Here is a 22,106-nt window from a genome sequence, read left to right on the forward strand (position 1 = left end):
AAATGCAATAAAAAAATCGATTTTTCAACTGCCTAGTCCCCTTAAGGTGTCTTTCCACTGAGACGCCCTGATAAAGTACCGCTGTTTAGAATTTTTTTATCACGAAAAGAAAGTGTTTACTAAATTGAAGTTTCTTTTATTTATTAATATGTGCTTTGGGAATACAACAATTTTTTTCCTTTTTTTTCAATACTTGCATGGCCCAAAATAAGGGGGCGTAATATGCGCTGTGAAAAAAAGACGCTTCGACTGCGTGGTCGATTTTGGAGGAACCATGTATCTGGGGCGGTGGTATCAGGGAGATTTGTAATCAGCATGACTGTCGCCATGGTCCGAACTAGAATCACACATTTTCGTTGTTTTTTCGCATCTTTTACGTCGCAGAATGATGAAAAAATTTAGCTAATTTCGATAAGTCAAATTTGGACGTCCGCCATTTTGTTAATTTTTCATCAATCTAATTAATTTTAGTCCCTGCCATAGCGACATTCGTACGGATTAGAAATGTATTTGTTTTTATTGTTTCACACACAGGGTTTCTCCAAAATCGATCACGCAGTCGAGGCGTCTTTTATTTTACAGCGCATACTACACCCACTTATTTCGGCGCAATCAAGCATTCAAAAAATATGAAAAAAAAATAATTTTGTATTCTCACACCACGTATTAATAAACTGGAAAAACTTCAATCTAGTAAACATATTCTTTTTGAGACAAAAAAAGTTCCAGGCAGCGGTACTTTATGAGGGCGTCACAGTGGAAAGGCACCTTAAACAAACTGATATTTCAAATATACTGCACTTCCTCTACTACTACCCCTAAACGCAGCACAATTGTTGAATTTTTGCAAAGTGAAGAAAACCCTGCTTATTCACAACGAAAAGAGTTGTCGTTCAGTTATCTGTTACAAGATTCAGCTTCGAAAATAGCCGGGATAATACGAAAAAGAAGAGAAGAATGTACACAATGGAGCACATTAAATGCATTGGCATTTATCTCGCAATGCCGTTTTGTTGTCGAAACGAGCTTGCCAGGAAAAGTCCGCGAAGATACAAGATCAGCCGTTTCTCATTCACACACAAATTTCTTTTCTCCGCTAGCACCTCGCGAGGGCTGCTGCCGCTCCTCGTTCAAATATGCACCGTCGAAATTTTCGTAGAAAAAATTCCGGTCCCAATACTTTATCTTACGTAAAAATACAAAACCACCCGGTTTTTTTATTACTTTTTACGCTGCTGGCTAGTGTGGACTAATCCTATAACAATTTATATAGTCGCGCCCTACATCCGCGGTGGCGGTGGTTACTTGTGTAATAAACTACTGACAAGGGAACATCCCGAACTCGGAAATTCAAAAAATTCTGAAACTTTGTGAATGTGTAGGGAATTTCCTCCCGATTATAGCGCAATTTTTGTTTGCAGCCCAAATTCACTCTAAGGGGGTGTAATTGACCCCCGAAAATCCGGTTATTTTCCGATTTTGTGTTATAACTCGCGAAATGTAAGAGATAGATAAAAAGTTTCAAGACAAAAATTACTTCTTTTAATTAGATCTAGCATTTAGTAAAAAAATATTTTACGGTTCACGAGTTATAACAAAAAATCGGAAAGTAGCCGAATTTTCGAGGGGTTAATTTCACCCCCTTCGAGTGAATTTGGGCAGCAAACAAAAATTGCTCTGTAATCAGGAGGAAATCCCCTACTTATTCACAAAGTTTCAGAATTTTTTTAATTTTCTGGTTCGCGATCTTCCCTTGTTAGGTTAAAAGAAACAGCGGGGCAAATTCAAAAAATTCTAAAACTTTGTGAATGTGTAGAGAATTTCCTCCCGATTATAACGCAATTTTTTTTTGCAGCCCAAATTCACTCTAAGGGGGTGTAATTGACCCCCGAAAATCCGGTTATTTTCCGATTTTGTGTTATAACTCGGGAACTGTAAGAGATAAAAAAAAAGTTTCAAGACAAAAATTACTTCTTTTAATTAGATCTAGTATTTAGTAAAAAAAAATATTTTACAGTTCACGAGTTATAACAAAAAATTGGAAAGTAACCGAATTTTTCAGGGTTAATTTCACCCCCTTCGAGTGAATTTGGGCAGCAAAGAAAAATTGCGTTGTAATCAGGAGGAAATCCCCTACTTATTCACAAAGTTTCAGAATTTTTTGAATTTTCGGGTTCGCGATCTTCCCTTGTTAGGTTAAAAGAAACAGCGGGGAAATTCAAAAAATTCTGAAACTTTGTGAATATGTAGGGAATTTCCTCCCGATTATAACGCAATTTTTGTTTGCTGCCCAAATCCACTCTAAGGGGGTGTAATTGACCCCCGAAAATCCGGTTATTTTCCGATTTTGTGTTACAACTCGGGAACTATAAAATAATTTATTCTCCAAATGCTAGATCTAATTAAAAGAAGTAATTTTTGTCTTGAAACTTTTTTTCTATCTCTTACAGTTTGCGAGTTACAAGACGAAATCGGAAAATAGCCGAATTTTTAATGGTTAATTTCACCCCCTTCGAGTGAATTTGGGCAGCAAACAAAAATTGGGTTATAATCAGTAGAAAATCCCCTACTTATTCACAAAGTTTCAGAATTTTTTGAATTTTCTGGTTCGGGATCTTCCCTTGTGAGGAAAAAATTATTCCTCCACGCTTTTACTAAGGGGTGGTCTCGCAGTTTTGGCCGGCAGTGTACGCGTATGCCGCAAATTCCGCGATATGCATTGTCACAACCACTACGTACTCGCAACAACCCCACTCGATGGGTTCACCAACTGTGGAGGGGGATTCCACGCGACATATAAAACTCTGACTGATACGCAACATCTGCGCAGTGTAAATTCTGTTCCTTCGTGGGAGACGCGCGTAAACCGTGTTTATAACAGCTTGATAATAGCAGAAGACAATCTGAGCTGGGCTCAAAGTTCGATACGCGTAACTATCGTCTGTTACACTTGGGAAGTACACAATCCGTCCGAGCGGACACTGTACCGGCGACATCTTGGTGAACTGTTCGTCGAATCTCAGAGACTTCGGCTATATTACTCTTAATCCGGCTAGGATAAAGGTTCGTATGGGACATTACGGATTACTGTGGCGGTGTTATCGACGAGGATGCCGCGTATTAGAAAATTCTTGGATGTTGCGTTATCCTGCTCCCGTTTTATTCAATCTACAGTAGAACTTATAATCTATCATTGGAATTAGACGATTTTTAAGCGAACCTACCTGTTTTCCCTTCAAAAATTGCATAGAACAGACTGTCGCAGCGAGGAAAGTATTTTGAGTGTCTACTAAGAATTTTAAATATTAATTTCGCGAAGCGAACAATTCCCCGTGGATTCGACTTTTGAAAATAGTACTTGGTCAATATTTCCAGTAATCTGATTCCCCAAGAACGGCCATAAATAAAAAATACACAAAGAAAATTTTATGTTAAACGATTTTATTAAAAATGTATTAAAAACGATGTTGAAATGCACTAAAAACTAAAAGATAAGTCTTTTCTTGTACTTCAATTTTGACGGTGTTAATATTATTATTATTATGATTCGCGGGCATCACGCCCTTTAGTTTACAAAAGAGGAGCATAAAAGAAAAGGATTACATATAGACTAAAACTAAATACTTAAACTGTAAACTTAAAACTAACACATAAGCAAAAAACTAAAACTAAGGATAGAAAACGCACTAACGAATAAAAAAAAATTAAGTATAAAAATACGTAAAAACAGGCAAAAGGGCCGAGAAAGAGAAAGAGAAGGAAAGAAAGAAAACGAGGAAACAGCGAATTACCAAGCGGACGAAAGCAACACTTCTTTATATGCCATAAAAAACGAGAATCTTCTCGCAGGTGATTTTTGAAAGTACCTACTGTGCCGCAGAAAAAAAAAATATCACTTTAAATAAAAAATCGTGAGGCACCATGTGCAGCGCAGAGGTCGAATTATTAAACGGAGGATCGAAGCTGAATGAAATGGTTTAAAAAGCGCCCGTGGCTGTGCGAAAGGCGAAATATCACGCAGGTGCGCCGAGCACGTGGACGGGGCATTGTAGCGCGAAAGAGGAAAACAAGTCGGGCACGGGAGAATCCCAATCGAATTCCGCGCCGATCGTCATATCCCGGGCGACCGAGGGTCACGTGACACGAGATCAGCCGAACGGGCCGACGAAGGCACCGAGGTTATAAATAGCGGCCGCCAGGCAGCGGGGAGTCTCTTTTACTTTCCGCACTGTGCCCGGTAGTGCATTCGCTCTGCGCTCCTCCAGCTATTACGTTCTGCGCTGTGCTGGTGTGTTAGGGTTCGCTCGCGCGGAGCCAAAGCTAGGCTGTAGAGAACCGTAACCGCGGGGCTTTTTATCATCCGTGTCTTTCATTGCCCGTTAGCGGCGTGTCCGGCGAGCCGAGTCTGTCAGCGAAGTCCGCGGCACGTGGCCAGAGGCAGTCGAGCGCGAACAGAAGTGAGGAGAGCCGTTCACGACACCACCACGAAAGGAAGGAAAATGCCGGAGACCGCTCATCACATGAATGGATACGCGAACGGGCACACGCCGCCCGAGCTGCAGCAGGACACCAGTTTTCTCTTCACGTCGGAGTCCGTCGGCGAAGGACATCCAGGTAGGCATGTTAAAAACCATACGTCCGCCTCATCACTGGCTCGTATTTCGGCCGATCCCGTGGCCACTCGCTCCCAAGGCTCCATGTCGCCCGCGGTGAGTCGCGTGTGCCGCCATGAAACTCGATCAACGGACCACACACATATACCGCGTGCGCACGCCGCGGTTCTACCCTTCTCGTTTTCCTTAATTTCCTTAAAAGCTCCGAAATCCGGGGGACATGGTGTTACGTTCCCGTTCGCCGTTCAACCCGATCGGTTTCCCAACCGCTCGAAAAGGGACAACGGGCATCGATTATGCCCGAGCACGATGGACCCACGGTTACGCGAGCACGTTCCCTCTCGAGTTGATATCGAAGCAGAAACCGAACACCTCCGGCGTCGCCATGTGCTCCTCCTTATCGCGCACGAATTTTCGCCAACTTCGTGCCAGCGTCTGATGTCATTCCTCTTATTTCCCTCGCGATCCTCTTAGGCGATCGTTGAGCAATTTTTCAGAATTCCCTGCCCTCGCTACAGCTGATCCCATCCGTCCTTCGTTTCCCATCGCTTAACGAGCAATTCGCGCGGTGCTGGTCGAGGCTGAATTGCAGTCGGTCTTTTCCCCTGTTTGTGACTTCTTTCAATGAATCTCTCGCATTCGCTCTCTTCTTTATTAACATGGCTGTTCGTGAATCTAACCTAAAGCGAGAAGTACAGCTTTTATTGTAAATCGTAGATTCCGTACGTGTCCCCCTCTGCAGTGGCGGATTTAAGAAAAAAGGCCCAGGTGGCAAACGTTCGGGGGGCCCATTTTTTCGGGAAAATGACGAGGTAGTTTACTAATAGCGAATTCGGTCGCACTGACTCTGAGCTGGTGCCAGAAAATTACTTGAATTGGTTGATTCTTATAGAGTTATCTTCGTCTCTATCAGAAACAACCAATCCAACGCATTCTCTGGCAACCGCACAGAGTCAGTGCGAGATACCGAATTCGTTATAAAAACGGACCAAGTGTGGTAGTACGAACAACAACAAAAATGCAGTGTTTGGATACCTATATATTCCTAAACATAATTTTTTTGGAGATGGGGCCCCGGGGGCCTTCCGGGCACGGGGCCCACGCGGCAACTGCTCATCAGCCGCCCTGTTAAATCCGCCACTGCCTTTCCTGCGTTACTTTCGTTTGATTGTTTTTAAGTTAAAGGGAAATCTTAGCCTGCACGAAGTACCTATTTAACTTTAAGTAATAACGTAACGGATATTTCATTTCGTCGTTACGCAATTAATTTTTTCGAAATGTATATACACGTTCTCGAATATACGAATGTTTACTACGTGGATGTATATGTGCGTGGTTGGGGAATGTATTTAGTTGATTGTTTAAAATTTTGAAATTTCTACTCGATCTATTTACAATTATAATAATGTATTTGAACTTCTTTCTTTTTTTTTTAGACAAAATGTGCGATCAAATAAGCGATGCTATTTTAGATGCACACTTGCAACAGGATCCTGATGCAAAAGTGGCTTGCGGTGAGTGGCTTACAGCAATTTTGATTTTTCAATGATTTCAATGCGTTCTGGTTATAACCTCTATTTATAAGCTAGTCGGTTCAACCTTGACTTAATTTCGAAGCTCGCGACTCTAAAGAGATCGACGCGATACCTGCACAGTTGAATCATTATTTAATGCAAAAGGTTCGCGCTGATTTTTAGCGCTAATTTCTACATGGTGCGCTTTTCAATTATTCAGAGACTGTGACAAAAACCGGAATGGTATTATTGTGCGGCGAAATCACGTCGAAGGCTGTGGTAGACTATCAAAAAATTGTTCGGGACACGGTTCAGCACATTGGATACGACGATTCCTCGAAAGGTAAAAACACTTTCGCTCGCACCTGGTATCTCTTCTTTTTCAGTGATGTATGTTTGTTAAACCCCTTTGTCTCACCCCCTTGATATTTTGTTGAATTTAGTTTACCTTGTTCACCCGAAAAGTTTGAGACTTCTCCCTGCTAACATTAGAGGTTTCCCTCTTCTGAACGTTATACGCATGCCCTGTGGCCGGATGAAAAGTTTATTATTTCTATTCCTCATAAAATTCGCCTCATTTGGTTCTCCAGATTTTGCAAACACACGGTCGAATCATGGCACGAAAGCTTCCAGCGCTAAATATGATCTTTCGAGCTGCTTACCGTACTTATCTATTAAATCGCTAAGATATATGCTTTACGCTACATACGCGCTAGTAGTTGGACTTGAGAGAATTCCATGACTCGATCGATCGAATAACCAATATCCTGCTCATTATCTTTCGGAAAGAATAAGCGAACGAACACATATGAATATGTAACGTAAGCATATCATGATCGTGGCAGGATTCGATTGGCATACGTTGAACCTTTTGGTGGCGATCGAACAACAATCTCCAAATATCGCCGATGGTGTTCATGTGGACAGGGAAGAGAAGGACGTGGGTGCAGGTGATCAGGTACATAACCCATTCTCAGCCCGTGCCGCAGAGCAGCCATATAATTCAATAACATTCTTTCTTTCTTGCTTTATCTTCTCCCTTTCGTCTTACAATATATTTTATAATGTTTTTATAACATACACTTCCCTTTATATTAAGTGTGAATGCGTGAACTTGTATGCGAATGGATGCTGCGCATAGTTGTACCGATACTTACTGTGTAGTCTACGATGTAAGGCAGTTTGGTTTATCAGGGAGTTTGATACGTAGACAACATCGGCAACACTGCGGGATTCCCTCAGATTTACAATCTTCCAGAAAGTTCATCATTAAACAAGCATTGTAATCATAATTGTTTGTCACCGTGGTCCATACCAACATGCTTAACAACACGAGTTACTTCGTTCGAATATATCTCTTAACCATGGGTTCTTGATGTTTCGTAAGACTTATACAAAACGAGAAAAAGTATTTTCAATGGTACTGTTATATAGCTACGCAATGGTTAGGCAGGTGTATTTTTCTTTTCAACTTTTTTTTAAAGCAGCGTATCATTGTTGTATAAAGAGATAAATACTTAGGATCAATGTTACTCGAGAAAGCACAATAAGCTGGGACACGTACTGTTCGAAGTGCCGATTCGATGGGGCAGCGCCGATATTCATGATAGTGAATATTTTTATCTGATTCGTATAATTTCTACAGGTTTTGACTACAAACTCTGCAGTGTTCTGTTGGCGCTTGATGCCCAGTCTCCAAATATCGCGGCGGGAGTTCATGAAAACCGTAGTGACGAGGAAGTGGGCGCAGGAGACCAGGTCAATTAGCATTCTGATCGTTCGTTTGATCTTTCTGTTCTTCTCTCTGTTGTATTTAATGCTACTATCAGTTGTCCTTTCTCAGCTTTTTAAGTAACACGTAATGCCTCTAATTATACTACTTCCATTTTCAAGCAGTCTTCCACTCTATCAGTATAATGCTTTCGCATTCCTATTATTGTAAATATTTATTAGCGGTGGCTATGTTATCCCGTAGTTTAGTGTTTTCCACTGCATCCTCCTGCACTGTGCGTAGGCTATACTTTACGTAATGTTAGTTTCTCATTATTGCCTTAGTACGGTTGAAGCGAAGGCATGACTACTTTATTAGAACTTCTGTATTGCACATTTAGATTTAATTTCCCTGTTTCTTTAATTTTTAGCTCCTCTACTGGCTTACTATAATTCCCGCACTTATCGATTGTGTTTAAAACAAATTGTTTTTTCAAAATCTCAAAATTTTGTGTTCGTTTCGTTATTTATGAAAGGTGATTGGTTTCACAGATTTTTTATAAATTGTGTGGCAAAATTATCATTAAATGTAAGAGTTACTAATATTCATTCGTATTCATTTCCTCTCCGTAATATAACATTTCCATATGTATATTTGCCATACTAAAATATTAAAACATACAGTATTTATTCGCTGAGAGCTCGGTTGGTTGACCTACACGTTAAGAGCTCGACGCTATTTCCACCACTTCTGGCTCAGTCCTGTCCTGCGAAGGCGAGAGCGAGTCAGAGGGACTGTAAACGAACGAGGAGAGAACTTCAGACTCGCTCTCGCCTTTGGTAAGAAAGAAGTGTAAGGGAACCGGGGAAGGTTAATAAAACGCAGACGTGTCGTTCGTTCGGCTAGTTAGCAACAACTACTTTATTCGACGAGCCGGCTGTGGACGGCTCCACGGCGAACGCCTTGTCGCTTGGCGCGCTTTACAAATACGTAATTCTGTTCTCACAGAAGCGAGAAACGAGCCGCGAGCTATTAGCGAATAAATACTGTAAATATCATGAAATTCACTACATTTCAATAACTTAACAGTTTCCAGATAGCTGATACATATATATCAGCACTCTGTGTATCTAATCAACTGATTTCTCATTTTTAATTCACACCATCATCGGAGCGTGTGTTGAAAATTCATTCCGAAGGTATTAAATGCAATTACCCCAGTAAATAATTGTAAATAATTCTGCTCTGTGTGGTACCTTTCTTGCACACTATAAAGAACACACTCATAGTATATTACGAGTCACGATTAGTCACTATATCTTTAAAGAATGTCTTAACACTTTTTTCCAAGCTGCATCTGTAGCTGTGTACACGTACTGTTTCAAGTTCCGTATTAATGCTTTAGTCTCCTATATTACAAACATACCTATATACTATCGCAAATTAATTAAAGACATTGATATAAAAATCTGCCTCCCGCTTCAAGTTTATATCTCGTAAATTTTAGCTGGAATAACTGAAATTCTTCCATCAGGGCCTGATGTTCGGATACGCGACAGATGAAACGGACGAGTGCATGCCGCTGACTGTTGTGCTGGCGCATAAATTAAACCAGAAGATAGCAGAATTAAGGCGAAGCGGTGAACTGTGGTGGGCGAGACCAGATTCCAAAACACAGGTTTGTTACTCCTTTCTGATATCTCGCGTTTAATAATACCACTTCTATTATGAGAATTCAATGATGTCACATAGTATTTGCTACTCTTGAATGCCATGATGTGAACGACTTTACTGAGAATATTATGCCGCATCCATCGGTTACGTTGCGGTGCTATTTACGATGATTTTATAGAATTAAAATTTGTAAAACAGGTTACCTGTGAGTACGTTATGGATCATGGTGCCTGCATACCCATGCGAGTTCACACAGTGGTGGTATCGTTGCAACACAGTGAAAAGATTGGCTTAGAGGAATTACGTAAAGCAATTATGGAGAAGGTCATCAAAGAAGTAATTCCAGCGAGGTACCTAGATGATAGAACAATTTTCCACGTTAATCCGTGCGGATTGTTTATTATCGGTGGGCCACAGGTAATGAAATTCTTCATTCCGCGTTTAACCCTTAACTGGTATCCTGGGGTCGCTCGAGACCCCAAGCACCCAAAGTTCGATGTACAATTTTCGGTTGTCTAAGTTGGTAAACTGAATTTCTAATTAATTTTATAATAATAGTTTAACTTTCTACGCTTCTATTATTTTATACATTACCTAAGATGAAAATATTCATAGTGGTTGCTCTAGTGTCGACTTTACAAATTTCTGTGTCCTTTTTTATTTGGGGTCTGCCACGACCCCAGTATACCAGTCGCGTTTGCCAAAAACAGTATACCAGTTAAGGGTTAAATAACATTCTATGTACGCGATATGCAGTGCCACGTCTACTTCTACTTACAGAGCGATGCTGGTCTGACTGGTCGTAAAATAATAGTGGACACTTACGGTGGTTGGGGGGCTCATGGCGGTGGTGCATTTTCTGGCAAAGACTTTACAAAAGTCGATAGATCTGCTGCTTACGCAGCGAGATGGGTTGCTAAGTCTTTGGTAAAAGCTGGCCTCTGCAGACGTTGTCTTGTGCAGGTACATATCATCGATATTGCCACAACTATTAATAAGAGAATATATATTAAAATGAATTGTGTAACGAGAAATATTTCATGAAAACTTTCAGGTTTCGTATGCCATTGGTGTAGCAGAGCCTCTTTCAATCACAGTTTTCGACTACGGTACATCTAAGTTATCTCAACACGAACTTTTAGATATAGTGAATAAGAACTTCGATTTACGGCCTGGAAAAATCGTTAAGTAAGTATAGCGCGTTTATGTTGAATTTCGCGTATCGCGGGAACTTCGACAATTAATGCAAGATTATTCAATGATGTTACGTAGTATTTGCTACTCTTGAGTGCCATGATGTGAAAAGAATTCTCTGAGAATAATCTTAATGTAAGAACGTCCGGTTATTCGACAATGTGATTTATATCGTGTGTTTAACAATAGCGACATGTACGTTTTCCAGAGAGTTGAATCTCCGCAATCCTATTTATCAACAAACCAGTACGTACGGACACTTTGGCCGAGAGGGATTCACTTGGGAGCAGCCAAAAACTCTAATTCTCGATTGATGAGAGCGTAGATTTTAAATCTGTTTGACGCTCCTTCCTTTGGGGCGTCTTATCAACATGCTCTCACTAATCGTGTATATCTCGCAAATGTTTTCCGAGATTTTCCGACCTCCGCGCTACATTCGCCAAGTCCACCAATTCCTTTTGCCAACTTAGTACTAGCAGGAAGAATGACATACTAGTTTTTTTTCCACACTATGAGGTACTTGGTATTATGTGGTATAGTACAAATTTCGTTGATCCAGCATGCAGGCGAGGGCAGTCATGTTTCCTTTACACTGTGAGAAATGAATCGAAGTCTATCAATCATTAGGTATAATGGGAGAATCGACGAAGGGAAGGGTGAACCGAGCCTGTTCCGAGACTGTTGCGAGTCTGTTGCCTGCTCGTGCATTCGTAATAATCACGCGAGGGTACTGTACCTATCAGTGGGCGGAACTCATTGCTACGGCTTTATCAGTGGTGCGTTGGAAGTAAATGTAATAAAAGAACAATAATAGGACGAAAAATAGAGTTCAGCATTTGAAGAATGTATAAAAAAGAAATGGAAATTGGTAACATCAAGCCGTGCCTCTAACCAAAATTTTGAGATGAAAATGTTCTCTCAGATTTTTAGCGGTATTAGTACTTTACGAACGTGCATGGAAGTTCGACCAACCCGAGCCATTTGCTTTCCAAGTAAATACACATATGTAACATTTTAATAGCCCGCGTTACGTTTACCTTTCCCGGCAATTCAATCGATAATAATCGAACTTCCATGCACGTTTTATCAGTAGAATTATTGATCGTTCGAGTGCAAACTTAAACTGGTAATAACTATGTACATTAATCTTAGCAAAGTGGGAAAGCGAATTTATTAAAATGACCAATTACGAACGGGACATACTTTTTCATATTCTTTGGAACCTCTATAACAGGATGCAATGCACTATTTTACCCAGGGGTTAATAATATCGCATTTATTTAAATTTGCTTGTTAGTTAAAATTTACCATCGAATTTCTTAATTCTGTTCGAATTTAAGTAACTGCGAACTACTAATCCTCGTATATATATAATATATATACACACACAAATGCATACGTACGTACACACGAAAACATTTCCCTCTTTGCTCCGTTTTAATAATAGATAATTATAATAGACATTGTCAATCTTACAATGTATAGTGAATAATACAAAATCGAAACTGTAAGGACCTTATTTTATAGAGGTCTAGTGAAGATCGTGTGGCGGAGCTCGCGAAATTATACGACTTTTCCAATTTGTAGTGTGAAAATCTGTGACACTATCATGTTTTAAACATCAATACAAAAAAAAAATGTAAATGGAATTTAGTAATTTCTAGATTAATGTAACGATCTATCGTGTAATGGTATTGGCAATGTAAAGATGCACAAGATCATCATATGCAAGTCATAATAAAAAGGATTTTTTAATAAAATACCAAACTGTTAGTCACTTTACTCGTCTTGTTCTGTTATTTAGTAATTGACTGAAACGAATCCTTGTTCCTCATAATAGCGATTCAGAATCTTTCGACAAATACACGTAATATTCATGTTTAACTGAAAGTTTGAAAATAAGAGAGCTCCGTTGACCAATAAACTGTAACTAGGTATAATGAAAAGTTAATAAATGATTTTTAATAAATTTTAATAACAATTTAAGCTTTTTCTAGGTAGAAATGCGAAATCCTACACAGACAGAATTTTTCTTCTTATACGCGTAGCTTGCACATTGTTACGTATTAAATTAATGCGAAGCGTGGTATGTAAACATAGCAAAATTTCCTGCTGGCATAATAATTTTAACGAAATTATATATGCTATCTACTTTCGACGATCCCATTACACGGCACTTGAAAGATTTTATAAAAATAATGTCTAGACAAATTTTGATTAATTTATGTATAGGATCGTCTAAAATCATAAGGCAAACTATAGATACGTAAATCCTCGCGCACAGACATCAAAATCTTGCAATCTAAAGATTCGCTTCTAATATAAGTACAACCATTATATTTTCATATACTGAATTACGCCGCGCCGTCTTAAAAGCCATCTTTGAAGGTCAAAACCAGTCACGTGATTGGTCCACGGGACTTTGAGCGTCAAGCGTGAAAGCTAAACTCGGTTTAGCATGAGATTGCACAGAGCGAATTCCACTTACGCCCAATTCGCCCGCAACGCCCGTGGTTAACATTCCAAAATTTAGGAAAATCTCTTGAAATATAGAAGAGAACTGTATGAAAGAGCCATTATCGGAAAATACAGGTTTTTAAGTATAAATTACGACTCGAAAGCAGGAACATATAATTTATGATATTCATTTTTATACAAGAGCGGAAAACTCCTACGGTTGTGGGCGCAGGCGATTTGGGCGTAAGTGGAGTTCGCCCAAAATGGTAAGGAACTTTTCGAATACGTTTATAGTAAAAGGATTTATTATATCAGTTTGTCTTAAAATTTTGAGGTACAGATTATATTGATGAAGTAACATAAATTTGAAAGATAAAATGATAGATTGTTTTCAAGCTAAATATTCTGAGCATCGGACACATTAACAGGATCAACTTATTTCCAACTTTTCTTCAATTCTTTTTATAGTAAATATTATGTAGGAAGTTACTGTATTCCGACAATTATTTAATATTTTTCTTATAACTGAATAACAATGGAAAAATGAAAAAATTATATCTAAAATATATTTTTCAATAACTTTCGAACTATGGAAAGGGTCTTAATTTTTTAAATGGAACTAGGTTACCATTCTTTTATTATATTATATAAAATCTGGCCTCGAAACTAGTCCAACAATATATTATACATCAATAATATTGATGGTCGCATAAAGTTAGAATTTATACAATAACAGATTAAAATCACATTTAGAATGAAGCTTTTTCCTTTTCTATTTATTTATGCTATTATATTTATGAACAAGAAAAACACAAGGCAGTGATAACTACTTAGATCACTATGTATGATAATCTATTATAAATAGGCTCTATAGCAAAGTAGTGTTGTGTAAAAGGCTAAAAGGATTGATTCACTTTTACTGTTACAAATATATATTCAATAGACACACCTATACATAAAGCAATAGTACATAGCAAACAAATTGTTTTATTCTCCTGAACACCTTAAAGGCCACCGCGCATTTTGGGGAAGCGTATCAAAGAAATTAATAATAATTAATTAATTGTCGCTGCGCTTTGGTCTAGTGCGCGCGGCTCCATAAGAATCAATTGTTTACAAACTTTTCTCTTTGCATCGCCGCGCTTCCCCCAAATGCCCGGCGGCCTTAAGGGGTCATTCTGGTAATCACGCCGCAAAATTTGGCAACATTCAGGCTTTTTTTCTCAGTGAATACAATGAATAACAATGACAAACTTTTTTTCATTTATTAAGCTACGTGTAATGTATACGGAACAATTTTTTAAATACACTTTTAATTGTGTTTTTAAATTTTCAAATCTTACTTGAAGTTTGAATGCGCGTAATTTTGTTAAATTTTGACTTACGTGGCTAATTCTGGCACCTGCGATAGCTGTACTCATAATGATTAAGAATCAGCTTGGTTTTTTTGTTTCGGATGAGTCTATGAGCTGAAATCACTCCCGCCGTCTTTTCAAAGGCGCGATTTTGAACTCCAGATAATATTGAGAAAAAAAACACAATTAAAAGTGTATTTAAACAATTGTTCCGTATACATTATAAGTAGATTAATAAATAAAAAAAGAAGTTGAATTGGCGAAGAATGTTGTTGAATTTTGCGGCGTGATCACCAGAATGACCCTTGAAAACCTACATTTCAGATAGTTACGATACTCTTAAATGTAAGAAAAATAAAGAAAATGGTAAATCTTTTTCATTAAAATACGTTCTATCGCTTTTCACGTGCATTTAAAAGGGACACGAATATTCCGATTATTATACGCGGAGTAAAATAGCTACTAATGCATATCTGCACACGTGTTCGTTTTACCTTAGACATTTGTTTCGAAGTAATCAGTACAACGCGAAGAAATGATCAATTCTTATTCTTATATTTAATGTTATATACACAGACGTACATAGAGTTGTACACAATACAAACATCATGAAAATATATACATATTTAAGTAAATAATTTCATTTTATAAAAAATGTTCGGCTAGAAGAATACTGCCACTGATTCATAATTTCAATGAGTTACGTAAAATTATGTAATCGCCACTGTGACCACTTTACAGTGCGCGACACATCAGATCCGATGCATAAATAACTAAGTCTTATTGCACGCTTTCGCGAAAAGGATTCTGCTACAAAATTATTGTATGCAACATCAGCTAACTGTGTATTTAAGTGTAATATAGAATCGTGCTATTAATCGAACGTTAACAGGGACATATTTGGAATTATTAAACGAACGGTTAGTACATAATTATGATTAGATACGGTATTACTATAAATTATAGTAAAAAATAGAAAAGAAAGATATCATACATGCTTAATAATACTTTCCTTGAAAAATGTATCTTGTAAACTTTTATTTAGTGTCGACTGATATTGTGATTCTGATCTGAAATTACAGGGTAAATTTAATTCGTTAGTATCTTTTTTGGAGCATGAATGCGACTGTGCCTTAGCAGCGAGCTCTTGTCAGTGAAGGACTTCTCGCATTCCACGCATTTGTACGTTCTTCCCGTATGTGTGACCAAGTGTCTGCTGAGACCGGAGGCATGGCAGAAAGCTTTAGGGCATAGCTGGCAATGATGTAATTGGATATCATTCGGGTCCAGCTTCTGGTGTCTTCGCATATGCACCTTTAACGCTTCGCGTTGAGTGAAGCTCTTATCACAATGTTGGCACTGGAATGGTTTTTGTCCAGAATGAGTCATCAGATGACGAAGTAGAATTTCCTTCTGCGCAAAGGCTCGATGGCATATATTGCAGCCGAATGGTTTCTCACCTATAAAAGTCACAATTTTATGAAATCAAGGACGAGCTCTATTTGCTTTCATTTAAGGAGCAATGCCACTGTAGAGCTCGGGAAAGGCAGCCTGATTTTGAGAACTTTTTATGCGAGTATAGTGAGTGAATGTTTGTATGTTTTTATTGTTTCCCTGTGTTTTAAGCAGGATGGCGTTTCAAGCTTATTTTTGCTTATATTGCCCAACGAACTATAGTCACATTTTTTGTTCCCTCCTCTTTCCTTCGGGTCCCAGGAACAGCAGCGCACTGGGAGAAAGATGGTCTCCCATCTTTCCCCAGTACACCGCCCCGTGATGCTTAACTTCGGTGATCTAACGAGAACCGGTGTTTTCCATCACGGCTACGGCCGCTGGTGTATAGTGAATGGAATAAAAAATTTGTTCGAAGGCCTTTATTGTACATACCTTGAAGTATGATCACAATTTTTTTTTTAATTTTTTTAATATCAAATGGCGGCGCCACAGCTCAACAAAAGAAGCTTCTTCTGAAAAACAGTGTTCCGCTGCCGGAAAGATTTCTCTTTCAATTTTTTACCTAGAACAAAAAACCGAAAATTGTTGAGTTCTATATAAGATTATCTGGGGAAGTACACGAGGAAATGAAAAAATTCTGATTTTTGTAAAAATGGTGCGCGATTGAACAAAACGTTTCAACAATTTCGAGGTCGTGGCAGTTCCATGTTTTGTTCAATCGCGCACCATTTTTACAAAAATCAGTAATTTTAAGTTTCCTCGTGTACTTCCCGCGATAGTCTTATATAGAACTTAAACATTTTTGGTTTTTTGTTCTAGGTCAAGAATTGAAGGAGAAATCTTTCCGGCCGCGGAACACTGTTTTTCCGAAGAAGCTTCTTTTGTTGAGCTGTGGAGTCGGAGTTCAGAAGGAATACCGGAGTCGGAGTCGAAAAAATATATGCCGACTCCATATTAGTAAATTTTATAAAAATCCGAGTCTGTTGAGCTCTACTTTAGTCTGTATTTTATTGAAATAAAAAGTGCTTCAATGGCCATTGAATGTATTACTTAAATTTAAAAAATTGTTTTCATTATTGGTTCTTTCCTTTATTTGTCTTTACTGTTAGCGTAGCTTTAGCTTTTTATACTGTAGATATATAATATATACAAATATACTATATATTAAATATTAGTAATTTAGTTATATATATATACACACATATATAATTTTTTTAATACAGAATGCAGGGCTGCGGAGTCGGCAGTCAAAACTCCCGACTCCGACCCCGACTCCTCTTTTTTTTTTACCTCCGACCCCGACTCCTGCATTTATAATAAATTGTTAATATACTCAGTACATGTGTGTATATATATACAGGGGTCGGAGTCGGGAGTTTTGACTCTGCAGCCCTGCATTCTGTATTAAAAAAAATTGTGATTACACTTCAAGGTATGTACAATAAAGGCCTCCGGACAAATTTTGAATTCCATTCACTATACTCGCTTAAAAAATTCTCAAAATCAGGCTGCCTTTCCAGCCTACAGAGTGGCATTACCCCTGTTACCTTATTTCTCCAAAGTACACCAAAGCGTGTCATTACGTACCTGTGTGAGTGCGCTCGTGTCTAACCAAAGCAGATCTAGTGGGGAACCATTTTTCGCAAGCTTGACACGTAAAACCTCTTTGCGTGGAGTGAACCGATTGATGACTTTTCAACATTATCCTTCGAGTGAAGGCTTTCGGACATTTATCGCACTGAAATACTTTCAATTCTTCGTTCGCCTCGACTGCAAGAGAAGCGATACATTAGAATTATCTATTTACTACGATATTACTCTATTTAAAGTTTCATCCATTACCCACCTATGGTGTCGGTAATTGGTTGTAATTTCAGCGATTCCCCTTGACCGGAACTATTACTCGTAAGCTCCATCATATAAACGTTTTTGTGATCAGCGTTTGCGATAGCTCTTTGTACTTCCTCCGCTTCATCCTCGGATTCTTGTTCTTGTTTGATGCGTGTTGTGCGTATCGTGCAACGTGCCTTAGCGGTACGTTCCTCGGCAGGTACTAATGTGATGTTTTCTGGATCTTCGGACATAGTTTCCTCCATTTCCAAATTCTCAGAGTTCATTCCTACGATTAGTAGAGCATTAAAGGATGAGCAAACTAAAGAATTCGGAGGAAATGTGATTGTATGTTTGCGGAATAAGCTTCGTATGTACCTAAAATATAACCACCGACAAGTTCTTCTTCTGTAACTTCAATCGGATCTCCATCTGTCTGCCCACTGTCGCCTTTAGTCGACACCAAGTCAGCCAATAATTGCTTAACCTGTTTAGATTTTCCAGCGCTAGAAGCATCCTTTAACTCGTCTCTATTGCTGTCTTGGTTCTCTCCCTCTTCGTCCTGGCCGCTCAACTGCTGGATCAGTTTCATATGTTTTCGAAGCTTAGCATCGGCGGCTTCGCATTTCTTCTTAAATTGGTACGATTTCTCCAACTGATACTTGCATGGGTGGCAAATCATGTTTGGGAGGCCGTCTTCTTCGTAGACCTGTAACACGAAGAACGTTACTATTTTACTGTACTTAATGTTTATTTATAAGCCCGTTAGGGTGGTGCGGAAAATTTAAATTTTCAGTTGGTCTGGGTGCGGGGTAGTTGTCTTTTGATTAACCAAACACAACTGTAAAAAAGTTTGGAAAATATTCATGTCTGCGGGTTCCTTTTTCTCTTAAAACTGTAAAAATTCACAATGTGAATCTTATTTTTTACATTTTGAAAATTTAAATTTGAATTTTCAGTTGGCCCCTTTGATTAACCAAACACAACTGTAAAAAATTTTTGGAAAATATTCATGTCTGCAGATTCCTTTTTCTGATCATATAATCATTTTTAGGAGAAAAAGGAAGCTGCAGACATGAATATTTTTCCAAATTTTTTTTACAGTTGTGTTTGGTTAATCAAAAGACAAATATCCCTCACCCAGGCCAACTGAAAATTCAAATTTAAATTTTCGCTTATATATATAGTATCGTTCCGCTCTAATGCCCGTGCAGGAAGAGATATCTAATTCAAAGATTTTTATTCGTACTGGTGTGAATGTAATAAATTTCATGAAAAAACATACGTAACTTCTGTTTCTTGCAAAATTACTGGCAAAGATATTTCATATTTCTTAAGGGGTTACGTACGCTCTCGGCGCCTAATAATTCATCACTTTTGGGATTTTTTTTCTCGAGAGATGTGAAATAAATCGAAAATTTTAGGATTGTATCTTGTTGTTGGGACCTTTATTCATGTAAAAAGAATTATTTGACACACTTTTGTCATACATTGCCGTTCGTTTTCTGCGGTTGCAGCAACCTCTGCACCAAACAGGGGGCCACCTTATCAGCAACATAACTTCGCCAATTTATAACCTTTTTTCATGAACTTTGCGTTAATCTATGCAGAATGGCATTCTCCAAGGACCATCGGACCAAATTTTTGAATTTTTAGAAAATAAGAAAATTATGCTATTTTGAAGAAAGCAGTCGATTTTTCGTCTACAATTTCGATCTTTAAATTGTAAAAAAAATATTAAAAGCTAAAAATTTATAAAATGACCCGACGGTCCTTAGAGAATGTCATTCTGCATAGATGAAATGCAAAGTTCATTTAAAAAGGTTGTAAATTGTCGAAGTTATCATGCTGATAAGGAGGCCCCCTGCTTGGTGCAGAGGTTGCTGCAACCGCAGAAAACGACCTGCAATATATGACAAAAGTGTGCCTAATAATTTTTTTTATATGAATAAAGGTCCCAAGAACAAGATACAATAATAAAATTTTCGATTTATTTCACAACTCTCGAGAAAAAAAATCCCAGAAGTGATGAATTATTAGGCACCCCTTAAGCGAAACATAAGTATATAAATTTTTCTACATAATTTAGATGGCACATCTGTGATAAAAGATTATTGCTTGTTAATGTATTTTTAAAATTATCGACAACTAACTTATAGATATTTGAAATTTCAAACTGAAGGAAAGGATATATGATACTTATTGTAAATTTAATAAAGAAGTGATATTTAAATTCCCTGAGAAATGTGGACTTCTACAGCTGGGGTCCACAGCGACCCAAAGTGAAATCCACGGTAAACGTCTCAAGTCGCAGATCTATAAAGTAGTTTACCAATGATGGCGTACAGAAAGCATCAGTTCTTGTTAGATACTAGAAACTCCTGTAGCTACTGGCAAATCTCTGTAGTTCAGAATCTGTGCAAAGGAACTTTTATTTCAAGTTTCGCTCGACTCTTCACAGTCTATCGTAGCCTTATTTACAGTCACAAGATACTTGAAATATTTACTCATTTATATTTATTTCCCGAACAATAATCAGTGCCAAATGTCCTAAAATAATCAAATTTTAAGCAAATATTTCCAGCTCGTAAATGGGGTTAGTTTAGCTAGAAAGTTTCATCTGACATTTAAAATTCTACATGCTTCAGAATCTTGACTATTAAAGACAGTATTTCAAATACTTATACTCCAAATAGGATTCAGTCACAAGGTGTGTTGATTCTAAACAATTTAATTCCTAAAATTGTTCCCTGTCCCGATAATAAAAATATCCTAGCATTTTATTGCAATCGCGATGGATCAGACTTGGAAAGTCAATATGTATCATTCGCTACTTTCCGTTCGAAAGTCATGTACTATCGCGTATTTACACGATTACAGCGAGCGAATAAACTGAAGGAAAAAGTGGAGGGTTCATTGGCCAGGCATAAGGTAGCGATATTATAATGCGATGGCCATAATCTAATATTGCAGATTTCTATAAATTCGTAGGGTAAACGGACAGTAACATAACGATACGCCTCGTCTAGATTCCTGTAATGAAAGAAGGTGGCGTCGACGTATCGCGAGCACAAAGTCGATAACTCGGTACAGCCGGTAGTTGCTTTGTGCAGTGTGTCCCTCGTTACACGACTGGTCACACTCGAGCGTTTCCCGTGTACGTGCGTCGGGTGTGTGAGTGACGCTTCACAGGCGCGGACCGCGGGATCGGGGCGGCAAGGGGGAGAAGGGGAATCGAAGGAGGGAGCGAGAGAGAGCCTCGCGCAAAGAGATAAACTAGATTCCTATTTTTCGATAAGCTTTCAATATATGCACGCAATACGGGCGACCGATGCTCCCCTAACTCAACTACGTCGCGGGATCAGTACGGCTGAACGTTGGTACTCACCTCTAGATTGACGCAGGCCATTATTCGTAGAGACAGGGGGATAGTTTCGTCGTCGTAAATCGGCACCATCTCCTCCTCCTTTGCCAAGCACAGTCGGCACAGCTCGTTCACATGAATGATTACGTTGCTCGGGCTATCGCCTTTTTTTCTACTGTACGTTTTCATTATTGACGGCTCCCTCGGTCCCTTTGAGCTGGCCACGGATATGTATTTCGCCTTTGGCGTCGTGGAGAAACAGAGTTTTCCCTGGAAAGCCCTGGAGAGCGGGACTCGGTCACTCACAACGGAATCTATAATGGCGGCGGCGGCGGCGGTTCTGGGCCAATGGCGGGCGTGTGCAGTACAAGTGGCGCTGCTGTGCAACAACATGGAGATCGTAATGTCGTGAGCTGGCCGCGGGTGGGACGGAGAGGCACCGTTAACCGCGAAGGAAGGAAGATAGTCGCTTAGGGTCTTCGTCATTGCAAAGTCGGTAAGGCCGGTAACATATTATTGATCTTCCATTCTTCCCAACGGCGGGAAACGATCACCTAACCGCTACCATTGCGGCGTATTCGAATTCGCTTCTGCACAATATTCCGTCGAGCAGCGTTCCGCGCTGCGTGCCTTAGGTTCTCTGGTTAATAATTGTCGCAGGTAGTTCCCCGCAACGCCAAGGACAGCGGACAGTGCAGAAATTACGTCGTTCTGCAGTAATAGCTGAAATATCCACATTCCCGCCATGGGCTTTATTCGAACCGCGATCTTCGTCAAGTATCGACTGTTCCAAGAGACGTTGTGTAACGATAGGTATGTCCGATATCATTTTCATCGAGCCCCCACCGAGTAATGTGACTGAGCGTTTTGACGAAGAAAGTGATTTTGACCGACTGCGTTTGTTGGGTCGCAGTCGTCGCGTCAACTATTTTTGCTGTG

The 22,106-nt window shown here is 39.0% G+C and overlaps 2 protein-coding genes across 10 annotated transcripts; one reads left to right on the forward strand and one right to left on the reverse strand.

Moving 5' to 3' along the window:
* The first annotated feature begins 2,826 nt into the window (after positions 1-2,826).
* Sam-s (S-adenosylmethionine Synthetase) lies at positions 2,827-12,473 on the forward strand. 9 transcript variants are annotated; one of them, XM_076815889.1, is made up of 11 exons: positions 2,827-3,063; positions 4,384-4,614; positions 6,050-6,127; positions 6,348-6,470; positions 6,973-7,085; positions 7,773-7,904; positions 9,373-9,516; positions 9,711-9,929; positions 10,293-10,475; positions 10,567-10,700; positions 10,915-12,473. In XM_076815889.1, the coding sequence occupies exons 2-11, from the start codon at positions 4,500-4,502 to the stop codon at positions 11,018-11,020; spliced, it is 1,347 nt and encodes a 448-aa protein (XP_076672004.1). In that variant the 5' UTR covers positions 2,827-3,063; positions 4,384-4,499; the 3' UTR covers positions 11,021-12,473. The 9 variants fall into 9 exon arrangements, 8 of the variants coding, with proteins under 8 accessions (XP_076672004.1, XP_076672326.1, XP_076672493.1 ...); XM_076815868.1 differs by lacking the exon at positions 2,827-3,063 and having other exon boundaries at positions 4,026-4,614; XM_076816062.1 differs by lacking the exons at positions 2,827-3,063; positions 7,773-7,904 and having other exon boundaries at positions 4,036-4,614.
* Positions 12,474-15,051: 2,578 nt separating this feature from the next.
* On the reverse strand, positions 15,052-21,668 carry LOC143370007 (uncharacterized). Its single transcript, XM_076814621.1, has 5 exons — positions 21,192-21,668; positions 18,182-18,512; positions 17,820-18,092; positions 17,561-17,743; positions 15,052-15,978 (listed from the first exon to the last, which is right to left on the reverse strand). Exons 1-5 carry the CDS (start codon positions 21,651-21,653, stop codon positions 15,608-15,610), a joined length of 1,620 nt encoding a protein of 539 aa, XP_076670736.1. The 5' UTR covers positions 21,654-21,668; the 3' UTR covers positions 15,052-15,607.
* Positions 21,669-22,106: the final 438 nt, after the last annotated feature.

The sequence above is a fragment of the Andrena cerasifolii genome, chromosome 1 (assembly GCF_050908995.1).
Source record: "Andrena cerasifolii isolate SP2316 chromosome 1, iyAndCera1_principal, whole genome shotgun sequence".
Taxonomy (NCBI): domain Eukaryota; kingdom Metazoa; phylum Arthropoda; class Insecta; order Hymenoptera; family Andrenidae; genus Andrena; species Andrena cerasifolii.

Coding starts and splice junctions, on each gene's coding strand:
- Sam-s (XM_076815889.1), top strand. CDS start 4,500: ATGCCGGAGACCGCTCATCACATGAATGGATACGCGAACGGGCACACG. Junction 7,086..7,772: donor ACGTGGGTGCAGGTGATCAG/GTACATAACCCA, acceptor TAATTTCTACAG/GTTTTGACTACAAACTCTGC. Junction 9,930..10,292: donor TTATTATCGGTGGGCCACAG/GTAATGAAATTC, acceptor TTCTACTTACAG/AGCGATGCTGGTCTGACTGG.
- LOC143370007 (XM_076814621.1), bottom strand. CDS start 21,653: ATGACGAAGACCCTAAGCGACTATCTTCCTTCCTTCGCGGTTAACGGT. Junction 17,744..17,819: donor ACCAATTACCGACACCATAG/GTGGGTAATGGA, acceptor CTTCTCTTGCAG/TCGAGGCGAACGAAGAATTG. Junction 15,979..17,560: donor ACACGAGCGCACTCACACAG/GTACGTAATGAC, acceptor TGACTTTTATAG/GTGAGAAACCATTCGGCTGC.